The sequence below is a fragment of the Felis catus genome, chromosome X, assembly GCF_018350175.1.
Source record: "Felis catus isolate Fca126 chromosome X, F.catus_Fca126_mat1.0, whole genome shotgun sequence".
Taxonomy (NCBI): domain Eukaryota; kingdom Metazoa; phylum Chordata; class Mammalia; order Carnivora; family Felidae; genus Felis; species Felis catus.
The window spans coordinates 86,382,786-86,405,235 of NC_058386.1; the positions used below are offsets into that span (position 1 = coordinate 86,382,786).

General features: G+C 34.4%; 1 protein-coding gene across 1 annotated transcript in view; it reads left to right on the forward strand.

The window, feature by feature from the left end:
• RADX (RPA1 related single stranded DNA binding protein, X-linked) overlaps positions 1–22,450 on the forward strand; it is an 86,434-nt gene that overhangs the window by 4,721 nt on the left and 59,263 nt on the right. The window contains exons 2-6 of the mRNA XM_004000756.6: positions 3,979–4,121; positions 5,247–5,439; positions 20,169–20,277; positions 20,473–20,564; positions 20,671–20,793. Coding sequence (XP_004000805.1) covers positions 3,979–4,121; positions 5,247–5,439; positions 20,169–20,277; positions 20,473–20,564; positions 20,671–20,793 — 660 coding nt within the window. The remainder of the gene's footprint in view (positions 1–3,978; positions 4,122–5,246; positions 5,440–20,168; positions 20,278–20,472; positions 20,565–20,670; positions 20,794–22,450) is intronic.

The following is a 22,450-nucleotide window of genomic DNA, read 5'->3' on the forward strand; positions in this document are numbered from 1 at the left end:
TTTTTAAAAAAAGACTTTGGGCTTTACTAGTTAAGTGTATATCCGGGAGATATTTTCTACTTTATTTCTGCTATCTTTTACTTTCCTTTGTTCATATTTTTTTTGTACTACGTTCTTGAGTTTAATGCTTGATTCATTTATTTCCTTGTTTCTTTCTTTGAAAAGCTTTTTAAAATTCTGAAATTTCCCATGGATATTGCTTTGGCTGTATACCCCAGGTTTTGAAGTGTAGAGATTTTTCTTCACTCATTACTCATATTTTCTGATTTTAAATTTGAGTTCCTCTTCAACCCTCAAACTTTTAGAAAAGGTTTACTTATTAGGTACGAAGTCCCTATTATACCAAGTTTTAAAAATTTAATTGAAGTATTCCATATTCTTATCATTAAATGTATTTTACTTGCCCATTTCTTTGAGAGGAATATTGACTTCTCTTTTTGACAGTGATTTTGTTAATTTCTCCTTGTATTTCTAAAAATTTTTGATTTAGGCGTTACTACAATGTTCATTTCATAACATAGTAATATCTTGTTGGTGGGTTTTACCCTTTATCAGTTTGCAGTTTGTCTCTTTGTCCTTTTTTTGTGTTTTGAATTCTAATTTGTCTGGTAGATCTATTTACTATTGCTGTCTTTTAGTTGACATTTGGTTCAGTGGTTCTCAAACATGAATAGGCATCCATATCACTTCCAAAGTGTTTTAGAATGCAGATTTCTGGCCCCCCAACCAGTTTCTGATTGAGTAGGTTGTGGTAGGGCCTCACCATCCACTGGTGGTACAAATGCCACATTTTGAGAACTGACCTAGTGTATGTATCTTTGTCCATTCTTTTATTTCTATTTTGTTTTACATTTGTCTTTTTAAAGAAATATATAACTAAGATTTTGTGTTTTTGACCCAAAACAGTTCTTTTTCATTTAAGAGATAAATTTAATCCACAATTAAATTTAAAGTCATTACTGATGTTTGTACCTGTTCTTGCAAAACTACTTTATGTTTACCGTACACCTTGCTTTATGATGTTTTTTTTTTTTTACTTTTGCAAGATTTAAATTTTTTTCTTCTAGTGCTTTAGAAGTTATCCATTAATTTGTATTTTCCTAGTGGCTTCCCTTAATGTTTTAACAAAATTATTTAAACTTAAGATTTTTGTGCCAGTCTCCAGGATTACTCACAACTTATTGTATCTTCCTCCGGAACAATACAAGGTGTTTAGGACTCTACTTGGTCATGAAGCAATTTGGCATACTGCTATATTGGATTTGAAAGTATTTGATTTAGGATATTTGCCATCATAAATGATTTGGATTTATAGGTTTTTTTCCCTTTGTACTACTTTTGTCATAATTTTTCAGGAATTATCTATGTTTTCAAAATTAATTGCTAGAACCTGGTGCCATTTTTGGAGGTCATTATTTGTGAACTTTTTCATTTTCTTCCATGGTTATTGACGTATTCTAGGTTTCTTCTGCTTCTTGAGGCAATATTGATAATTCAGATTTTCCTAGAAGATTATCTATTTCACTGGTATTTTCAAGTTTAGTGATATATAATCATATATAACAATATTTTTCTCTAGATTTATAGTTGATCACATTTCAAACATATTTTTGTTTTCTTTCATCATTATTGCACTTGTCAGAGATCTACCTTTTCATTAATTTTTCCAACGAATTGGATTTAACAGTTCTTTTTTCTAATACCTTATTTTCAGCTTTTATCTTTATTCCTTTTGTCATTCCTTAGGTTAGTTCTTTTGCAGTGATTTTCATTGTATGGTTTAAGGACCCCGAGAGGTGTCCCCCAAGACCTTTTCAAGGTATTCACAACATCAAAACTATTTTTATGATATTCATTTACCTTATACAGTGGAGTCTTCCAGAGGCTACATGATATGTGACATTGGAACAGACTGAATGCCAAAGAAATAGGAGTATCCAGCTGTCTTCTATTAAGCTAGACACTAAAAATATTTACAAAAATGTAAACCAGTACCACTCTTCTCACTACATTTTCTGTTTTAGAAAATAGTCACGTGTGTGTGTGTGTGTGTGTGTGTAAACATACATATATATTATACATAATAGGTTTGTTGTTATTTTAAAGGAGTTATGAATAATTTTTTATTTCTTAGTTTTGCTTCATAATATGGCAAATGTTGATAGATATTACCCACATAAATAAAAGCTTTTTGAGGGCTACAGTAATTTTTAAGAATGTAAAAGCTTTCTGAGACCAGAAAGTTTGAGAATCACTGTTCTATTGCTTACTATCTAATATTTTATATTGGGTATCTATTTATTTTCATTCTTTTTGTAATGAACACATTTCTATGAATTTATACAGATTCTTCATTGTCTATGTATAGCCTGTAATTTCTTTTTGGATTTGAGAGATATGTATATTCTATGGAGTTTGCGAGTTAAAAATCCAAACTGGGAAAACATTAATCAGGCAGATGTCTGATCACAGCTAACTCTCTGGATCCAATTATAGCAGAAGCAGGGGCTCTTAGAACTCTGGTTTACAAAAGCATATAACTCTTGAATTTATTCTAATCGGTGAAGGTATATGTGCCTTCCTTGATCAAGAGTGTTCTACATACATTCCAGATAATTCACATCTGATCCACAATTTGTCTGATCTAACTAAAAAGGAAATCACATAATAATGTCAGTTCAAATATTGGGACCTATGATTCTGGGCTATTAATATTTTGGAAGAATCTACAAGGAAAATTATACAAGATGGCCTAACTCTAAAAATAGTATTTTTTATGATACAGGTATAACTACAACATTCCATTTAAATTCTTATTAAAAAGAAATTACAAGTACGGTTTCATGCCTAAATGTTGAGTGATATATTATGTAAATAAAAATGGAGTGGGGGTACCTTGTGAAATAAAATATTGAACAAATACAAATTCAAGTTTTAAAAATTGAGACTGGCCTGTAAGGGAGCAAAATTGTAGAGAGGAATGCAGATGGAACCTCTCTTAACTCAAGGAAGAATAAAATTAAAAATACAAGTTAATCTTTAAAGATGGTGAATAGCTTTTAAGCAATTTTTGTACTTGCCAGCAGGCATGGAGATTAAAATTTCAAAGTAAATTGTATGGCGTATGAGAAGATAAGTGCTATGTAGAAAAATAAGATGGGAAGGGGAGTAAGTAAAGGGATCAGTTTACAGTAGAGTAGTAAGGAATAACATCACTGGGAAAGTGACCTTTGAGCAAAACCTAAAGGAGAGGAGGAGGGAAGTCACTCTGGTGTCTAAGAAGAAGACATTCCAGACAGAGGGAACAGCAAATGCAAAGGCCCTAATGCAGGACTATGTCTGGCATGTTTGGGAAATATAGAACTTACACATGAAACCACGATGAGGGCAATACAGAAATATGTCATGAAACAATTGTATAAGTTAAGTATGTAAGTCCTTAGTAGTGGGAAAACATTCCATGGTATTGAGTTTTTCCCACAAAATTTCTTGAGATGAGTTTATTAAGGTATAATTAACATATGGTGTTATATTGGTTTCAGGTGTACAATATAATGATTTAACTATTCTGTACATTTATTGATACTCATCAGGATCTGTGTTCTCTTAATCCCCTTTATTTGTTTCACCCATTCCCCCCACCTAGTGGGGGATGAGTTTAGATTCAGGTCTTTCAGGAAGCAATTACCCAGTTTGACAAAGTGGAGGGCATTCGAGATGGAACACTATATTAGTTAATATAGATATTTACCTTTGTCCCAGGCATATAGTAAGGCATATTTATATATTAGCTATTATTATTAAGGATAATGGGTATTATTAAGTTCTATATGAGAAGTATATAGACTGGCTTAGCTGGTGAGAAGGAGTTGCTTTAGGGATGATGTCGCTACCATTTTTAACCATGAAAACAGAAATTTTAAATTACCATGACATATTAAGTAGGATTTTTTTCTATTCTATTTTTTTTTATTCTAGATACCAAAATAATTTCACTTTCTCACCTTGAGATGACCTGGTCTAACAGAAGGAATTTTCCTGCATTGCTTGTGAGAATCTTGCATAAATCCAAACTGCGATACTATGGAAAACCTGATAAAAAGATGATTGAGCCATACCAGGTATAAATCATGATTAATATATGACATGTTAATGTAACATTTATAGGTTATAGCTTACAGACCTGACTCCTTATTAGGATAATTTATGTTCAAATTATATTTTATAAATGTAATTTAATAATTTACAATTTACATAAATGTGTGTTTCAGGGTATTATTTTTATGTAATTTCTTGTACAAAAAGAAATTCTTTCTGTATTGGCACCTTTTTAGTTCCCTGATTCAGTTGGTCTACTTCATACTTTTTTCTGTATCTTCACCCTTTTCTTCACTAGTATGCTTTCTACACCAGCATATAGACATACTCTGGACTTTCATTTAAAAAAAAGAAAAAATCTCCTTTGACTTCCCTCTCTCCTTTTCTTCTGGTAGGCTCCTTGAAGTAGTCTCCACTAGATATTTTCACTTCCTTGTCTCCTATTTACTTCTCAACACAATTGGTTTGGCTTTTTTCTTCAGCTGGGCACTCACTAGAGACCTTTTAATTGTCAAATGTAGCTGATACTTTTCTGTTATCTTGACTCTCTGTGCTCTATAATGCCAATGAGAACTACTTCCTTGATTTCTGTCCTGTTTGTTTTTTTACCTAACGTTTTACTGTATTTTCACATGTTGTCAAGAATTATTTTAGGTGTTTTATTAAGCTTTCATTATAAAAGTTATACATACTTGGAGGCAATTTGGAAATGTAGAAAGCAGTATAAATAAAGCTGAAAAAATATCACCCCAAATTCTACCAGAGAGGGTCACTGTTAATATTAAAGTGTGTTTCATCCCCTTTTTTCATATGAACATATCACGTTTACACACATATATCGTATGTATGTAATATAGATCACATCTATATGTATATGTATGCATATAATATATTGCATGACTATATGATAAATTAGCTTACAAAATGGAAATCATATTGTATATACAATTTTATATTATTTAACATTTCCTTAAGTATTTTCTATCACTAAAAATCCTTCATTTATAACTTTGCATAGTTATAGATTGTACCATGTAATAATTTATTCAGTCATTCCCCTGTAGTTTTGCTTTCTCATTCTTAAAATTAGAATACCCTGTAGATAAAAGTAACAAATACGCATGTGCTTTTTTACTCTTTTTTTCTAGACCTTTTTGGAAGTGGCTGACAGTTCAGGCACAGTGTCAGTGATCATGTGGAATGCCCTGTGTCCTGAGTGGTATAAAAGTCTGCGGGTTGGTTTAGTTCTTCTGCTTCAGGATTATTCTGTTAAAAAGAGTTATCCATTCAGGATGCAGCCTCTCCCTGTGGATCCACAGATCAAACTAATTTCTACAATGGGTTAAGTATTCAATAAATTTCTTGTTTTATGGCTATTTTGTTTGTATAAATGTGAAAAGAACCGTATCAGCCAAAGGCTGTTAAAAGTTGCTGAATCTGGGGCGCCTGGGTGGCTCAGTTGTTTAAGTGTCCGGCTTCAGCTCAGGTCATGATCTCACAGTCCATGAGTTCGAGCCCCGCGTCAGGCTCTGTGCTGACAGCTCAGAGCCTGGACCCTGCTTTGGATTCTGTGTCTCCTTCTCTCTCTGCCCCTCCCCTGCTCATGCTCTGTCTCTCTCTGTCTCAAAAATAAATAAAAACATTAAAAAAAATTGCTGAATCTGTTAGAACCTGGTAAACTTCTAAGTTCCTTTATAACATTTTTAAGCAATCACTTAATAACTATACTTATTTATGAATACATTTATTAAAAAAATATGTGATATATTTATTGTTGATTATGAATGAGCACCACTTAGGATGTACTTATATCTGTTTTCTTTTTTGTATTATAATACTAAATTAATGACTTAAATATACTTTTACTGTAAGGTGCTATTCGAAAGGGCTTTGTCAGCATTTTATTTTGAAATAATTTCAAACTTACATAAAAGTTGAAAGAATAGTATAAAAAACTCGCATATACCCTTTTCATGGATAAAACAGTTGTTAACATTTACCTTTACTTTATCATTCCCTGACTCCATAAATCTAAATACATATATATATTACAAATACATATGTATATGTATTACAAATATTTATATACATATATTATATATATTTGAGAGTAAGTGGCAGCCATCACACATACCGTTACCTCAAAATACTTCAGTAATATTTCAATGTTTATTTCCTAAGAACAAGAACATTCTATTCTATAATCACAGTTCAGTTACAAATTCAGCAAATTTAAAATTGATAAACTGATGTTATCTAAGCTGTGGTCAATATTCAAGTGCATTTGAATTGCTACTCTTCCTAATTAGTACTAAAACAAAAGTTTTGGCATCTTGGCATCATACTAAATATTTTTGGAGCATTAAAATTAATATATTAAGTGATTGCTTTCAGATATGGATATCAATTTTTTGCCTTTCTATTTTTAGAATTGTAGATTATATCACTCAACAAGTTTAGGTATTGTTATTGGCTCATAATAGTTTTATACTGGACCTGTATTTCTTTGTATTCTGAATTCCCTACTGATAGATTAAGCTTAATTACTTGGAGAATGTGCAGATAATATAGCTTTTGTTCACTGTTTCCTTAGATGTTTATTTGGGGAATCTCATATGATTCCTTATTAAAATCTTAAGGATTTGGTAGGCATCAATCATGTCTTTCTGGATTAACAAGTTATTACCTAGTAGTTTGACACAATTAGTCTATTATCATTACTCTTTATCATAAAGTTGAGAAGTTACACTGATATTGATGTTGGGACTTACTTGAAAAAATACAGTAAAAACTGGCAAAAAGAAGCGAATTCGCAACATGTGTTATTATTTCTATCAATTTGTAAATTCTTTCCACAACCAAGCATATCTAGGTGAAAAAAATTGAGACATTTGCCAGTAAGAGATAAGGTAAGTGACTTTGTTGATGTCACATGATAAATCACTGGCATAGTGAAAACCTAGTTTTTCTGATACCTAACCTAGTGTTCTTTTTATGAGATACACTGTTTTCCTGATGTAAAGAGAATTAATTTAAATCACAATTTTTACATGGCTGTGGGCAATCTAGAAACGTGTCTGGTACTAATAGCTGTTTCTAAACCTTAAAAACATATGGAAAGTAGAACAATAGACAGCATGTGGTCAATAGATAAACAGCTACTAAAACTTAACACTGAAATTGAATCAAGCACTATGCTACCTCTACAATATACAATTCTCGGGCTATATTTTCATATGGAAACTCTTTAAGATATGAGAGGTTATTTATACTTTCAAGTAAATATTTGTAAATACAGAAATTATTTTTTCAAATGGGAGTCTTGATGAGAATATATTGAAAATGGTTCTTTTAGTCTTTAAACAGTTTTATTTTTTATCAGTATTAGCATCAGTCTACTTTATCCTATACCCTTTTAAGAAAATTTTGTTTATTTCTTTAGAGAGAGAGTCCCAAGCAGGTTCCAGGTGGTCAGCATGGAGCCTGATGTTGCGCTCGAACTCACAAACTAGATGATTGTGACCTGAGCTGAAACCAAGAGTCGGACACTTAACCAACTGAGCCACCCAGGCGCCCCTATCCCATACCTTTTTGATAAATAATAGGACTTTTTCCCTGTTTATCAGTGGTTAGCAAGCTATTTCTGTAAATAGCCAGATAGTAAATATTATAGGCTGTACAGGAGATATAGTTTCTGTCATAAATACTCAGCTCTGCCTTTTTAAAAAATGTTTGAGAGAGAGAAAGAGAGCATGAGCAGGGGAGGGGCAAAAAGAGAGACGGAGAGAGAGAGGATCCCAAGCAGGCTCTACTCCATGAGCACAGAACCCATCATAGGGCTTGAACTCACGAACCATGAGATCATGACCTGAGCTGAAATCAAGAGTCAGAGGCTTAACTGACTGAGCCACCTAGGTACCACCTCAGCTCTGCTTTTATAGAGTGAAGGCAGAGATAATATGTAAGGAATGGGCATGGCTGTGTTACAGTGAAACTTTATTTGCAAAAACAATCATCTATCTGCAGAGTATAGTTTGCTGAGCCTATACATATATGCAGATCTCAACACTGCCTGGACATTAGGGACTTGGGGAGCCTTAAAGAACCGTAGACATGCCACCCTCTGAGATTCTGATTTAATTACTCTGAGGAGGGAGCCAAGACATTGGCACATCTTTAAAATTCTTCAGGTGATTCTAATATGCAGCTACAGTTGAGATCTACTGATTTATGATCTTTAAAAAGCTCAAATGTGTTAATAATCTTTTGAAGAGAAATGACAGTTCCGTAAACCATTCTAGACACAGGAGATATAAAGATAGGTAATACAGAGTTCTACTTTTAAAAAATTAGTCTAGCAGGGTAATATATTACACTGTATGTTAACTAACCAGAATTTAAGTAAAAATTTGAAAAAATTAGTCTGACGGTAACAGATTAGTAAAATGGACAGATTACAGTAAAATGAAAGATTAATGACAGTAAACAGTAAGAAGGTATGATGAACAAAAGGAGAGAATAAATGAACAGAAATGTAGTTGAGGGAAGAATGAATGGTTGGGAGAGTGGGAGAATGAGTTGGATGGGAGAAAGTGTAAGTGGGGGTTAGGAATAGTATCAGGGTAGTTTAAGTGTTATGAGTAGGATAAATGAGAAAGAGTATGTAGTGGGGGCTGGTGTTGGACAGTAAGGGAATAAAGATTTGTGGTACCATCACTGCTTTCTAGATGCTGATGTTGAAAGACAAACTATTGGGGTAATTATCTTGGTTTATCTTTTCATATTTACATGTGTAGTTCCAAGTTACAGAGACGGAGAGATAATATTTTTTAAGACCAAATAAATGTGTTGTAAAGCACAGGACATATTTGCTGGTAATGTGTGGTTTTGGAGATTGGCATTTTGCATATCATTCTGTCCTTGCCATTTTGCATATCATTCTGTCCTACCTTTTACCTTTTTTAAAAAATTTTTTAACATTTATTTTTGAAAGACAGAGTGAGACAGAGCACGAGTTGGGGAGGGGCAGAGAGAGAGGGGGGACACAGAAGTCCTACCTTTTATCAAATAGTACTCACCTAGCATACCCACATAAACATTTTATTTTTTAAAATTTACTTATTGAAATTCAAGTTAGTAAACATACAGTATAGTATTGGTTTCAGGAGTAGAACCCAGTGATTTATCACTTCCATGTAACACCCAGTGCTCATCCCAACAAGTGCCCTCCTTAATGCCCATCACTTATTTAGCCCATCCCCCCCCACCTCCCCTCCAGCAACCCTCAGTTTGTTCTCTTTATTTAAGAGTCTCTTATGGTTTTCCTTGCTCTCTGTTTTTAACTTATTTTTCTTTCCTTTCCACTATGTTCATCTGCTGTGTTTCTTAAATTCCACATATGAGTGAAATCATTTATTTGTGTTTTTTGTCTTATTTCTCTCAGCATAATACACTCTAGTTACATCCACGTTGTTGCAAATGGCAAGATTTCATTCTTTTTTTTACAGTGAAACTCAATATGTATTTCTATTTAATCACAACAATTAGAAAATATATCTTTTAAAACTACAATCTATCACAGCGTCAAAAATAACAAAATAAACTAATTGATAAATATAACAAACTTATATAAGGTTTACACTCTGAAAATTATGAGACATTATTAAGAAAAATTAAGAAAACACATATTGGGAGAAAGTTAATCATATGCCTGGACTGGGAGACTCATTATTATTAAGGTGTACAATTATCTTGAAATTTATTTATACATATAATGCTGTCCAAAACAAACTCCCAGTAGGCTCTTTTATGAAAACTGATAATCCAGGGTGGTTACATGGGTACACTCATTTGTCGAAACTTATAAAACTAAACACTTAGAATGACAAGTAAATTACGTGGATAAAGTTGATTTTAAAAATGAATAATGTTTTACCCAGTAGACAACACCTTAGAAATGAGGTAATTTTATTTAGATAAAGTCCTATAGAATGTATTAATTAATTATTTAATTAATTAGTTTTTTATTTTTAACTTGTTTTGTTTTTCATTTTTTTAAATTTACATCCAAATTAGTTAGCATATACTGCAACAATGATTTTAGGAGTAGATTCCCCCTTCCCATTTAGCCCATCCCCCCTCCCACAATCCCTCCTGTAACCCTCAGTTCTCCATATTAATGAGTCTCTTCTGTTTTATCCCCCTCCCTGTTTTTATATTATTTTTGTTTCCCTTCCCTTATGTTCATCTGTTTTGTTTCTTAAAGTCCTCATATGAGTGAAGTCATATGATTTTTGTCTTTCTCTGACTAATTTCACTTAGCATAATACCCGCCAGTTCCATTCACGTAGTTGCAAATGGCAAGATTTCATTCTTTTTGATTGCCAAGTAATACTCCATTGTATATATATACCACATCTTCTTTATCCATTCATCCATCAGTGGACACTTGGGCTCTTTCCATACTTTGGCTATTGTTGATAGTGCTGCTATAAACATGGGGGTGCATGTGTCCCTTCAAAATAGCACACCTGTATCCCGTGGATAAATGCCTAGTAGTGCAATTGCTGGGTTGTAGAGTAGTTCTATTTTTAGTTTTTTGAGGAACCTCCATACTGTTTTCCAGAGTGGCTACACCAGCTTACATTCCCTCCAGCAATGCAGAAGAGATCCTCTTTCTCCTCGTCAACATCTGTTGTTGCCTGAGTTGTTAATATTAGCCATTCTGACAGGTGTAAGGTGGTATCTCATTGTGGTTTTGATTTGTATTTACCTGATGATCAGTGATGTTGAGCATTTTTTCATGTGTCGGTTGGTTATCTGGATGTTTTCTTTGGAGAAGTGTCTATTCATGTCTTTTGCCCATTTCTTCACTGGATTATTTGTTTTTTGGGTGTTGAGTTTGATAAGTTCTTCATAGATTTTGGATACTAACCCTTTCTCTGATAAGTCATTGGCCAATTTCTTCTCCCATTCTTTAGGTTGCCTTTTAGTTTTGCTGATTGTTTCCTTCGCTGTGCAGAAGCTTTTTATTTTGATGAGGTCCCAGTAGTTCATTTTTGCTTTTGTTTCCCTTGCCTCCGGTGACATGTTGAGTAAGAAGTTGCTGTGGCCAAGATCAAAGAGGTTTTTGCCTGCTTACTTCTCGAGGATTCTGATGGCTTCCTGTCTTACATTGAGGTCTTTCATCTATTTTGAGTTTATTTTTGTGTATTGTGTAAGAAAGTGGTCCAGGTTCATTCTTCTGCATGTCACTGTCCAGTTTTGCCAGCACCACTTGCTGAAGAGACTGTCTTTATTCCATTGGATATTCTTTCCTGCTTTGTCAAAGATTAGTTGGCCATACGTTTGTGGGTCCATTTCTGGGTTCTCTATTCTATTCCATTGATCTGAGTGTCTGTTCTTGTGCCAGTACCATACTGTCTTGATGATTACAGCTTTGTAGTATAGCTTGAAGTCTGGGATTGTGATGCCTCCTGCTTTGGTTTTCTTTTTCAAGATTGCTTTGGCTATTTGGGGTCTTTTCTGGTTCCATACAAATTTTAGGATTATTTGTTCTAGCTCTGTGAAGAATGCTGGTGTTATTTTGATAGGGATTGCATTGAATATGTAGATTGCTTTGGGTAGTATCAACATTTTAACAATATTTGTTCTTTCTATCCCGGAGCATGGGATCTTTTTTCCATTTTTTTGTGTCTTCTTCAATTTCTTTCGTAAGCTTTCTATAGTTTTCGGTGTATAGATTTTTCACCTCTTTGGTTAGATTTATTCCTCGGTATTTTATGGTTTTTGGTGCAACTGTAAATGGGATCAATTCCTTGATTTCTTTTTCTGTTGCTTCATTGTTGGTGTAGAGGAATACAACCAATGTCTGTGCGTTGATTTTATATCCTGCAACTTTGCTGAATTCATGAATAAATCCTAGCAGTTTTTTGGTGGTATCTTTAGGGTTTTCCATATAGAGTATCATGTTATCTGTGAAGAGTAAAAGTTTGACCTCCTCCTGGCTGATTTGGATGCCTTTTATTTCTTTGTGTTGTCTGATTGCAGAGGCTAAGAATTCCAATACTATGTTGAATAAGAGTGGTGAGAGTGGACATCCCTGTCTTGTTCCTGACCTTAGGGGGAAAGCTCTCAGTTTTTCCCCATTGAGGATGATATTAGCATTGGTTTGTTCGTATATGGCTTTTATGATCTCCAGGTATGCTCCTTCTATCCCTACTTTCTTGAGGATTTTTATCAAGAAAGGATGCTGTATTTTGTCAAATGCTTTCTCTGCATCTGTTGAGAGGATCATATGGTTCTTGTCCTTTCTTTTATTGATGTGATGAATCACGTTAATTGTTTTACGGATATTGAACCAGCCCTGCATCCCAAGTATAAATCCCACTTGGTCGTGGTGAATAATTTTTTTAATGTATTGTTGGATCCGGTTGGTTAATATCTTGTTGAGGATTTTTGCATCCATGTTCATCAGGGAAATGCATAAATGTTTATAATTGTCTGTAGTTCTCCTTTTTAGTGGGGTGTCTGTTTTGGAATCAAGGTAATGCTGACTTCATAGAATGAGTTTGGAAGTTTTCCTTCCATTTCTATTTTTTGGAGCAGCTTCAAGAGAATAGGTGTTAACTTCCTTAAATGTTTGGTAGAATTCCCCTGGAAAGCCATCTGGCCCTGGACTCTTGTTTTTTGGCAGATTTTTGATTGCTAATTTGATTTCCTTACTGGTTAAGGGTGTTTTCAAATTTTCTATTTCTTCCTGTTTCAATTTTGGTGTGTCTATGTTCTAGGAATTTGTCCATTTCTTCCAGATTGCCCATTTTATTGACATATAATTGGTCATAATACTCTCTTATTGTTTTTATTTCTGCTGTGTTGGTTGTGATCTCTCCTCTTTCATTCTTGATTTTATGTATTTGGGTCCTTTCCTTTTTCTTTTTGATCAAACTGGCTAGTGGTTTATCAATTTTGTTAATTCTTTCAGAGAAAAAGCTTCTGGTTTCATTGATCTGTTCTACTGGGTTTTTTTTGGTTTTGATAGCATTAATTTCTGCTCTAATCTTTATTATTTCCTGTCTTCTGCTGGTTTTCGGTTTTATTTGCTGTTCTTTTTCCAGCTCCTTAAGGTGTCAAGTTAGGTTGTATATCTGAGATCTTTCTTCTTTCTTTAGGAAGGCCTGGTATATACTTTCCTCTTATGACTGCCTTTACTGCGTCCCAGACGTTTTGGGTTGTGGTGTTATCATGTTCACTGACTTCCATATACTTTTTAATTTCCTCTTTAACTGCTTGGTTAGCCCATTCATTCTTTAGTAGGATGTTCTTCAGTCTGCAAGTATTTGTTACCCCTCCAAATTTTTTCTTGTGGTTGATTTCGAGTTTCATAGCATTGTGGTCTGAAAATACACACAATACGATCTCAATCTTTTTGTACTTACTTAGGGCTGATTTGTGTCCCAGTATATGGTCTATTCTGGAGAACATTCCACGTGCACTGGAGAAGAATGTATATTCTGCTGCTTTAGGATGAAATGTTCTGAATATATCTGTTAAGTCCATCTGGTCCAGTGTGTCATTCAAAGCCATTGTTTCCTTGTTGATTTTTTGGTTAGATGATCTGTCCATTGCTGTGAGTCGGGTGTTGAAGTCTCCTACTATTATGGTATTACTATTGATGAGTTTCTTTATGTTTGTGATTAATTGATTTATATATTTGGGTGCTGCCATATTTGGCACATAAATGTTTACAATCATTAGGTCTTCTTGGTGGATGGACTCTTTGATTATGATATAATGCTCTTCTGCATCTCTTGATACAGTCTTTATTTTAAAGTCTCAACTGTCTGATACAAATATAGCTACTCTGGCTTTCTTTTGTTGACCATTAGCATGATAGATGGTTCTCCATCCCCTTATTTTCAATCTGAAGGTGTCTTTAGGTCTAAAGTGGGTCTCTTGTAAACAGCATATAGATGGATCTTGTTTTCTTATCCATTATGTTACCCTATGTCTCTTGATTGGAGCATTGAGTCCATTGATGTTTAGAGTGAGTACTGAAAGATATTTATTTATTGCCTTTATGATGTTTGTGGAGTTGGAGTTTCTGGTGGTGTTCTCTGGTCCTTTCTAATCTTTGTTGCTTTTGGTGTGTGTGTGTGTGTGTGTGTGTGTGTGTGTGTGTGTGTGTATAAATATATATTTATTTATATATTGTATTTCATATAATATTATGTATTATATATCATTATATTTTACATATAATAAATATATTTTTATAAAGATTTTTAAATAAATATATATATTTATATATATATATATAAATATTCATCTTTTCTTCTCTCCTATTTTGAATGACAGCCTCGTTGGATAAAGAATTGTTGGCTACATATTTTGCTGATTCAGCACATTGAATATATCCTGCCACTCCTTTCTGGCCTGCCAAGTTTCTGTGGATAGGTCTGCTGCAGACCTGATCTGTCTTCCCTTGTAGGTTAGGGACTATTTTTCCCTTGCTGCTTTCATGATTCTCTCCTTGCCTGAGTATTTTGTGAATTTGACTATGATATGCCTTGTTGATGGTCGGTTTTTGTTGAATCTAATGTTGGTTCTCTGTGCTTCCTGAATTTTGATGTTTGTGTCTTTCCCCAGGTTGGGAAAGTTTTCTGCTATGATTTGCTCACACAACCATTCTACCCCTGACTCTCTCTCTTCCTTTTCTGGGACCCCTATGATTCTGATGTTCCTTTTTAATGAATCACTGATTTCTCTAATTCTTAAATTGTGCTCTTTTGCCTTAATCTCCCTCTTTTTTTCTGCTTCATTATTCGCTATAAGTTTGTCCTCTATATCGCTGATTCTCTGTTCTGCCTCATCCATCCTTGCCGCCGCTGCATCCTTCCGTGATTGCAGCTCAGTTATAGCATTTTTAATTTCATTCTATTTTTTTTACTTCTTTTATCTCTGCAGAAAGGGATTCTAATCTGTTTTCAACTCCAGCTAGTATTCTTATTATCATGATTTTAAATTCTGGTTCAGACATTTTGCTTGTATCTGTGTTGGTTAAATCCCTGGCTGTTGTTTCTTCGTGCTCTTTCTTTTGGGGTGAATTCCTTCATTTTGTCATTTTTAAAGGAAAAAAGGTATTAATGAGGTAGAGAAATTAAAATTAAAAAAATAAAATTAAAAAATATTGTAATTAAAAATTTAAAAACACACACACACAAAAATCTAATAAATGATGCTAGATCCTACGTGTGTTTTGGTCTGGATGTTCAAAGTGGTTTGACAGATTAGAGAAAACAAAAGGGTGAAAGAAAAAGAAAAAAAAAGAAATCGTTTGAGAATTTGAAAAAATGAATACACTGAAGTAGACTAAAATGAGATGATGGGAGTAAAATAGAATTTGAAAGAATTTACACAAAAGTAAAAAATATAGTAAAAAAATTAAAAATATTTTTAATAAAAATTGAAAATAAAAATGAATTTTTTCTCCTTCTGTATTCAAGAAAAACAATAGTTTAAAAGGAAAAAGAAAGAAAATTGATAAGATGGACCTGCTAACAGATTGAAATAGGACTGAGATGATTTCATTTTCCCCTAGAAGTCAGACTATGTAGCGCTTTATAGTCCATAAACTAAGTAGGTGAGGATACTTGTATTCCTGAAGAGCCAGGTTGGCCCAGTTGGGCGGGGCTCAGTGTAACGGCTCTGTTCTCCACTAGATGGCGCCGCTAGCCTACTGGGGTGGGTTGTTGCAGTGCCCGTAGGTGTGTATGCGTGGGAGCTGTAAAAATGGCATCACCCAGCTACCCAGTCTCCAGTATGGGAACTGTTCTCTCCAATCAGCAATTGGACACCTGTCCTCTGTCTTCAGCTTTCATCCTCTCCCTGCTTCTTCACTGTCCGTGACCAAGCCCCAGGCAGTACCTCTCTCCCAAGTTTTGTCTCAGATGCGGCTGTTTTCCACGGCCCCTTACTTCTGAAGGACTGCGGCTTTGACCCGTTCCGCCCCTCTGTGGGAGGGTCTCACCCAGCAATGGCCAAATGCTGGCTGCACCCGGGAACACCTGCTGGACCCTGCTGCTGCTGGTGCCCCAAGACTGGGGCCAGGTGCCAGCCCACCCCAGAAAAAGTTTGTGAGATGGTGTAGCAGCAGCATTTCAGGGTATGGAAAATCACAACACACATCTAGCACCAGGCTTCACCCTTAATGACCTTGTTCCAGCACCAGCGAATGTGGTCAGTTTCTGGGGTCTGCTGGGACCAGGTGGCTTCAACAGTCTCTACCAAATGCCCTTCCAGCATTGGAACCGCTTTTCCCCATGTGGCCTGAGAACCTCTCAGACCCCCCCTCTGTTCCTGGGGATTCACCCTTCCCACCAGAGCACTGCCAGGTATCGAGCTGCAGAGTTGCAGACTTTGCGCTCCCCTTGTTTACAGTCTTAATGGAATTTAAACCCTCTCCTTTCTCCCTTTTTAGTTTAGTCCGTGTGGCTGTTTCCAATTTTCCACTTTCTCTCCAGCTGCTTTTGGGGAGGGGTGCTTTTCCCATATTCTCCCCCGCCCCAGTCTCTGTCCTCTCTCTGCCTGCAAAGATGGCCCCCTGCCCACTGCCAGCTTCTCTCTCCCCATGTTCACCACTCTATGCCACATACCTGCTGAATTCTTTGGTTCAGGTTGTGCAGATTGTTGTGTTCATCCTCCAATCAGTTTTCTAGGTGTATAGGATGGTTTAGTGTTGGTCTGGCTATATTTCATGGACACGAGACACACAAAAAACTTCCATGCTGTTCCGCCATCTTGGCTCCTCCACTCATTCTTTTTGATCACCAAGTAGTAATCCAACATCTAAAAATCTTGAGTTTTTCAGACTGTTTTGTATAATACCTATTGAGATAAGTGTTTTGGGTTTTGGTGGGAAGGGGCTGTTTATTTCATTAAAAACCCTAGCATTTTGTAGCTGGGAGGGAACTTAAATAAAATCAAGTAACTATGACTATGAAAGTGCTTTGTAAAATGCAGACTGTTGTCTGGGTGCAAGGTAATATGTAACACAAACGTTCCTCACTTATATGCGAAAAGACTAAAACTCATAAAGTTTAAATGAATTTTCTAGTCACATGGCTGGTAATAGGCAGGATGAAAAATTAAGTGTCTTTGTCCTGTTTTAATCTTTGTTTCCTACACAGCAAATTCTTAGAAAATATTTCCTACTGCATAAAAGGAGATAGAAAGCCCAGATAGCTGTATAACTATTAAAGAAATTGAATTAAAGTTTTAAAATCTTTCCACAAAGCATACGTCTTTTTATAGGCAAATTCTACCCAAAATTCATGGAATATATCAATACAAAACTATTCCAGAGAATAAAATAAGAAGGCATACTGTCTAACTCATTCTTTGCTACCAATATGACCTTGATAAAACTAAAGAAGAATAGTATGAAAGAGAAAAATTAAAGGCTAGCTTCAGCCTTGAATATATATATACAGATATTTTAAATAGAATATTAGCAAACTGAATTCACTTCTATGTAAAAAGTGATTACTCAGTGTGACTAAGTTGCATCATTCTCCAGCAATGCAAAGTTGATTTTACATTTGAAAATCTGTAGTGTCACTCCTCACATCAACAGATTAAAGAAGATAATGGTCATCCTAATAGAGGCACAAGAGGCATTTGTGAAATTTTTACACCAATTCATAAATTTAAAAAAGAAAATAGCAAGAGAAGGAACTTTCCGTAACCTGATAAAGGATGTTTACAAAATAAAAACAAAACAAACATACCTCTAAGTAGGGAAAATTTAAAAACACTCCTTTTTCAAATGGAGAACATGGATATCTCATATTCCTGTTTTTATTTGTTATACTGGCTGCCCTAGCCAAAGTGAAGATAAAATGCATTAAAATCATAAGGATTTTAAGGAAAAGCACAAAACTATCATTATTAACAAATTAGATTTTCTACAAAGAATATACAAAATAACACAAAGTATTAAATAAAAATAGTAAGATATTGGCAAAGTTAGCTATGAGACCAGTATACCAAAGTCAGTTGATTTTGTGTACTACAATAACAGGTAGGAATTGCAGTTTTAAAAAAATAACTTACTTTGTCAACAATAATTACAAGGTATCTAGAAATAAATCTAACAGAAGATAAGTAAGACCTGTTTGGAGATATTATAATACTTCATTGAAAGACATTAAAAATTCTCTAAATAAATGGAGAAATATCCCATGTAGGAAGTCAGTCTCAATTTTGTAAGTGTGTCAAGTACCCCCAAATTGATCTGCAGATTCAGTCCTATTCCATAAGATTTTTTTTCCTGGAACTGACAAACTGATTCTAAACTTTATATGAAGGCACATAATTATCAAAAGTAGTCAAAACAGTTCTGAAGAAAAGTAGTAGAGAGCTGCAGAGTGAGTGAAGACTTGTCCTACAAATATCATAAGTTAATATAAAAGAATTTATGGCCATGTAATATTGGTATAGGTATAAACAGAATGATCAGAAAATCACAATTCAATTGAGAAATAGCCCTAAACACACAAAATTTTGATAGGGTATATGTGCTGTACAGATCATAAAGAAAGGAAGAACTATTCAGTAAATAGTATTGGAATAATTAAAAATTGGAGAAAAAATGACATTATATCCCTATCTCATACCGTATAAAAAGCCAATTCCAGATATATCAAATGTAAAAGCCAAAATTTTTAGAAGAACTTGTAAGAAATATGTGTTTGACCTTGGGATAAGGAAGGATTTCTTGGATAAGATACAGGAAATAGTATTTGTAAATGAATGATTATTAAACCTGACTACATTGAAATTAGAAACTTTTTTTCATCAAAAGACACCATAAAAAGAATGAAAAACAATCCACAGACTGGGTGAATATATTTGCAATAATATAATCAACAAAGTATTAGTATTCGATATATATGAAGTCCTTCAAATAAATAAGAAAAAGACAATCCAATAGAAAAGTGGGAAAAAGACACAAACAGGTATTTCACAAAAGAGAATGCATGAATGAATGATAAGTATATTAAATGTTTAACATGATTAATGATAAGGGAAGTGCAAAATAAGACTACCACAAATTGTCATTTTGTGTCACTGGATTGACAAAAAATACATTTGACAGTAGCAAAATTTGGAGAGGATGTTGATCAATGGAATTCTTACACATTGCTGGTAGAACTATAAATAGGTTAATTACTTGAAAATAGGAATTAGCCTGTAGAGTGGAACATTTTCACATTATACAATCCAGGGTTTCCCTCCTGGGTATAATACCCTAGAAGAATTTTGCCTGTGTGCACAAGGAGACATGTACAAAAAGTTCAGTGACCCTGTTTGTAATAGCAAAAAACAAGAAATAACCCAAATGTCGATCAACACAACAATGGGTAAATAAAATTGTAATGTGTCAACACCCTGGAACATTATTCAGCAGTGGGAATAAGAAAATAAAAGCACTACATGCAGCTACATGGATGAATTTTAGGACCATAATGCTGAGTGAAAAGCGTAACCTTAGAACACTGGATGTAGTATGAGTTTATCCATGTAAAGTTAAGAAACAGGGATGCCTGGGTGGCTCAGTTGGTTAAGCATCTGACTTCAACCCAGGTCATGATCTCATACTCCCTGAGTTCAAGCCCTGTGTGGGGCTCTGTGCCGACAGCTCAGAGCCTGGAGCCTGCTTGGGATTCTGTGTCTCCCTCTCTTTCTGCCCCTCCCCCACTTGCACTCTGTCTTTCAAAAATAAAAGCATAAAAAATTTTAAAAACAAAGATAAACAGTATTTTGGGCAAAAAATATAAATGATAAAAACCTTTTTTTAAAAGAAAAATGATAAAATTTAAAGAATGGCTAACTTTTGGTGGAGAGATAAGTAGATATGTTAATGTAGGAGTAAGTAGAAGAAAGCTTTTGATGAAGGTTAGTGGTGGGCTCCAAAGAGTTCAATATAATATTGTGCTGTGTGATTTGTACACTTGTGTATTTTTTATCTGTATCAAATGTCATATTAAAGTAATATATTTGTTTTTCAGAAATCTGCCTCAACCTCCGAGATCCTCCAACTAACATAATTATCATTCCAGAAAAGCAGGTGAAACCTGAATGGAGATTGCCAAAATTAAATCACCGCTTTATCACAAGGTAAAATGGCCTTGTGTAAAATACCTTAAGTATTAATTTTTAATGTTAGACACTGAAACAATGTATTATTATTGCTCAAAATCTACCCCAAATTATGCCCTATCAATTATATAGATATACATTTTCACAGTCATAATTTTAGAATGCTTTTTCAGTGTTTAAAGATACAGTATTTAATAATTCTCCTTTTTTTAGGTCAGAATTGGATGATATGCCAGAAAATCATATCTGTGATGTTATTGGTATTTTAGTTTTTGTAGGAAGGGTCCAGCGGTCAAAAAAGAAAGGTAAGCTTTTAAACTTGAAAGTCATGACAGCATTTAAGTGAATAGTTCTGTGTTCATACATGCATAATTGGTTACCTTCATTTATTCTAATATTCTATCCATATAGAAAGCCGTGAAGACTTTTGGTCATATCGCTGGATTCACATTGCTGACGGGACTTCAGAACAACCATTTATAGTGGAGCTGTTTTCTACTTCTCAGCCAGAAATCTTTGAAAATATTTACCCAAGTATTCAGTCCAATATTTTTATCTATTTTTGGAAGTGGGGGGCATTGACTTAAAAAAAATGTTACAGTGTACTGACTTACAGAAGAGCATGATACTGAGTTAGCAAATTCAAGCAGTGTGATAGCATGTTTAAATTTTTTCTATATTATTATATTTGGTGTTACAGAAATTAACCACCTTCTGGTTTTCTATTCAGAGTTGATTTGGGATTGAAACCAGTTTTTCAGAAAACAGGTGCTTTTATCAATGCTCATTATTAGCATTTCAGGCATAAAAGCTTAACATTCAGTGAAACTAAAGCATAGGTGCTCAATTCCCTTTGTATCCATTTGAAAAATTGACTAAGTAGACCCCAAAAAAGACAACGAAGACTTTACTAGTATAGAATTGATTGGTAGGGGATTGACATTTTGACATTTTGTGTACACATTTTGTGTAATTAAGTAAGGACAATGTAAGTATGATTTGAGTTTTAAATTTTTTTTTAACGTTTATTTATTTTTGAGACAGAGAGAGACAGAGCATGAACGGGGGAGGGTCAGAGAGAGAGGGAGACACAGAATCTGAAACAGGCTCCAGGCTCTGAGCTGTCAGCACAGAGCCCAACACGGGGCTCGAACTCACGGACCGTGAGATCATGACCTGAGCTGAAGTCGGACGCTTAACCGACCAAGCCACCCAGGAGCCCCTGAGTTTTAAATTAATGTTAGATTGGTGGTATTTTAGCAGCTGGTCAGTGTTTCACTTTGGTGTTGACCTTTCCTCCTTGCATTTATTCAGATATTTAGGTATTTTTTCCACTAATTTTATTCATTTGAAAACATTTTAGGTATGCCCTACTATATATTTTATACAACAAGTTAGTTTTCTGACCTATTATGATAAGAAAAGAAGTATATTTAATACTTTTTAGCAAATTAAATGAATTTTTCCTTGTATCAACTTGTAGCATAAAGCTATTATAGATACTGTATGCTATTTTACTATTTTTCATGTACTATTTTTTCATGTACTATATTTTTCATGTACTAAAATAGTACTATTTACTATTTTACTATTTTTCATTCATACTATTTTATATATGAATAAAATACTGATTGTGAAATGTTTGCCAACATTGGGAAATCTTCCAATTTTGACCACCTGTAATTTTTAAAATCGTCAACAAGGTAAAAATTGTAGAACATCAGGATATCTAGAGACCATATACAGAGCTGTTGTGCTACCCCTTTAGTGGCTGTTGCAAAACAGCATTACACACCATTCAGATATTACCTTATTAGATTCTGTCATTGGCTTGTGAAATTAAAACTTTAAAATATATCTGAATAGAATTAAACCTCACCCCAGCTGTTGAGAGGGCAGAAAGAGTTTTTGCTAAACCAAGGCATGAGCTTCCAAGGTGAGCTGGGCTATGATTTCTCATGTAACTTCTCTCAGGGCATAAGTGATTGGTAGTGATGACTTCTGATGACAATTCTGTTACCTCGTTTTATGTAGGTTTTATGGCCAGAGCCTCTCTCTTTGTAGCCACTTCAAACAAGCTGGCATAACTTTCAGATAATTGTTTTCTTCACAGAAATGTTGCCAAGTATGCATGTTCTGTTTCTTATGATAACGTGAAGTGCACCTCTCTAAGAAAGGTGACCTTGGTGAG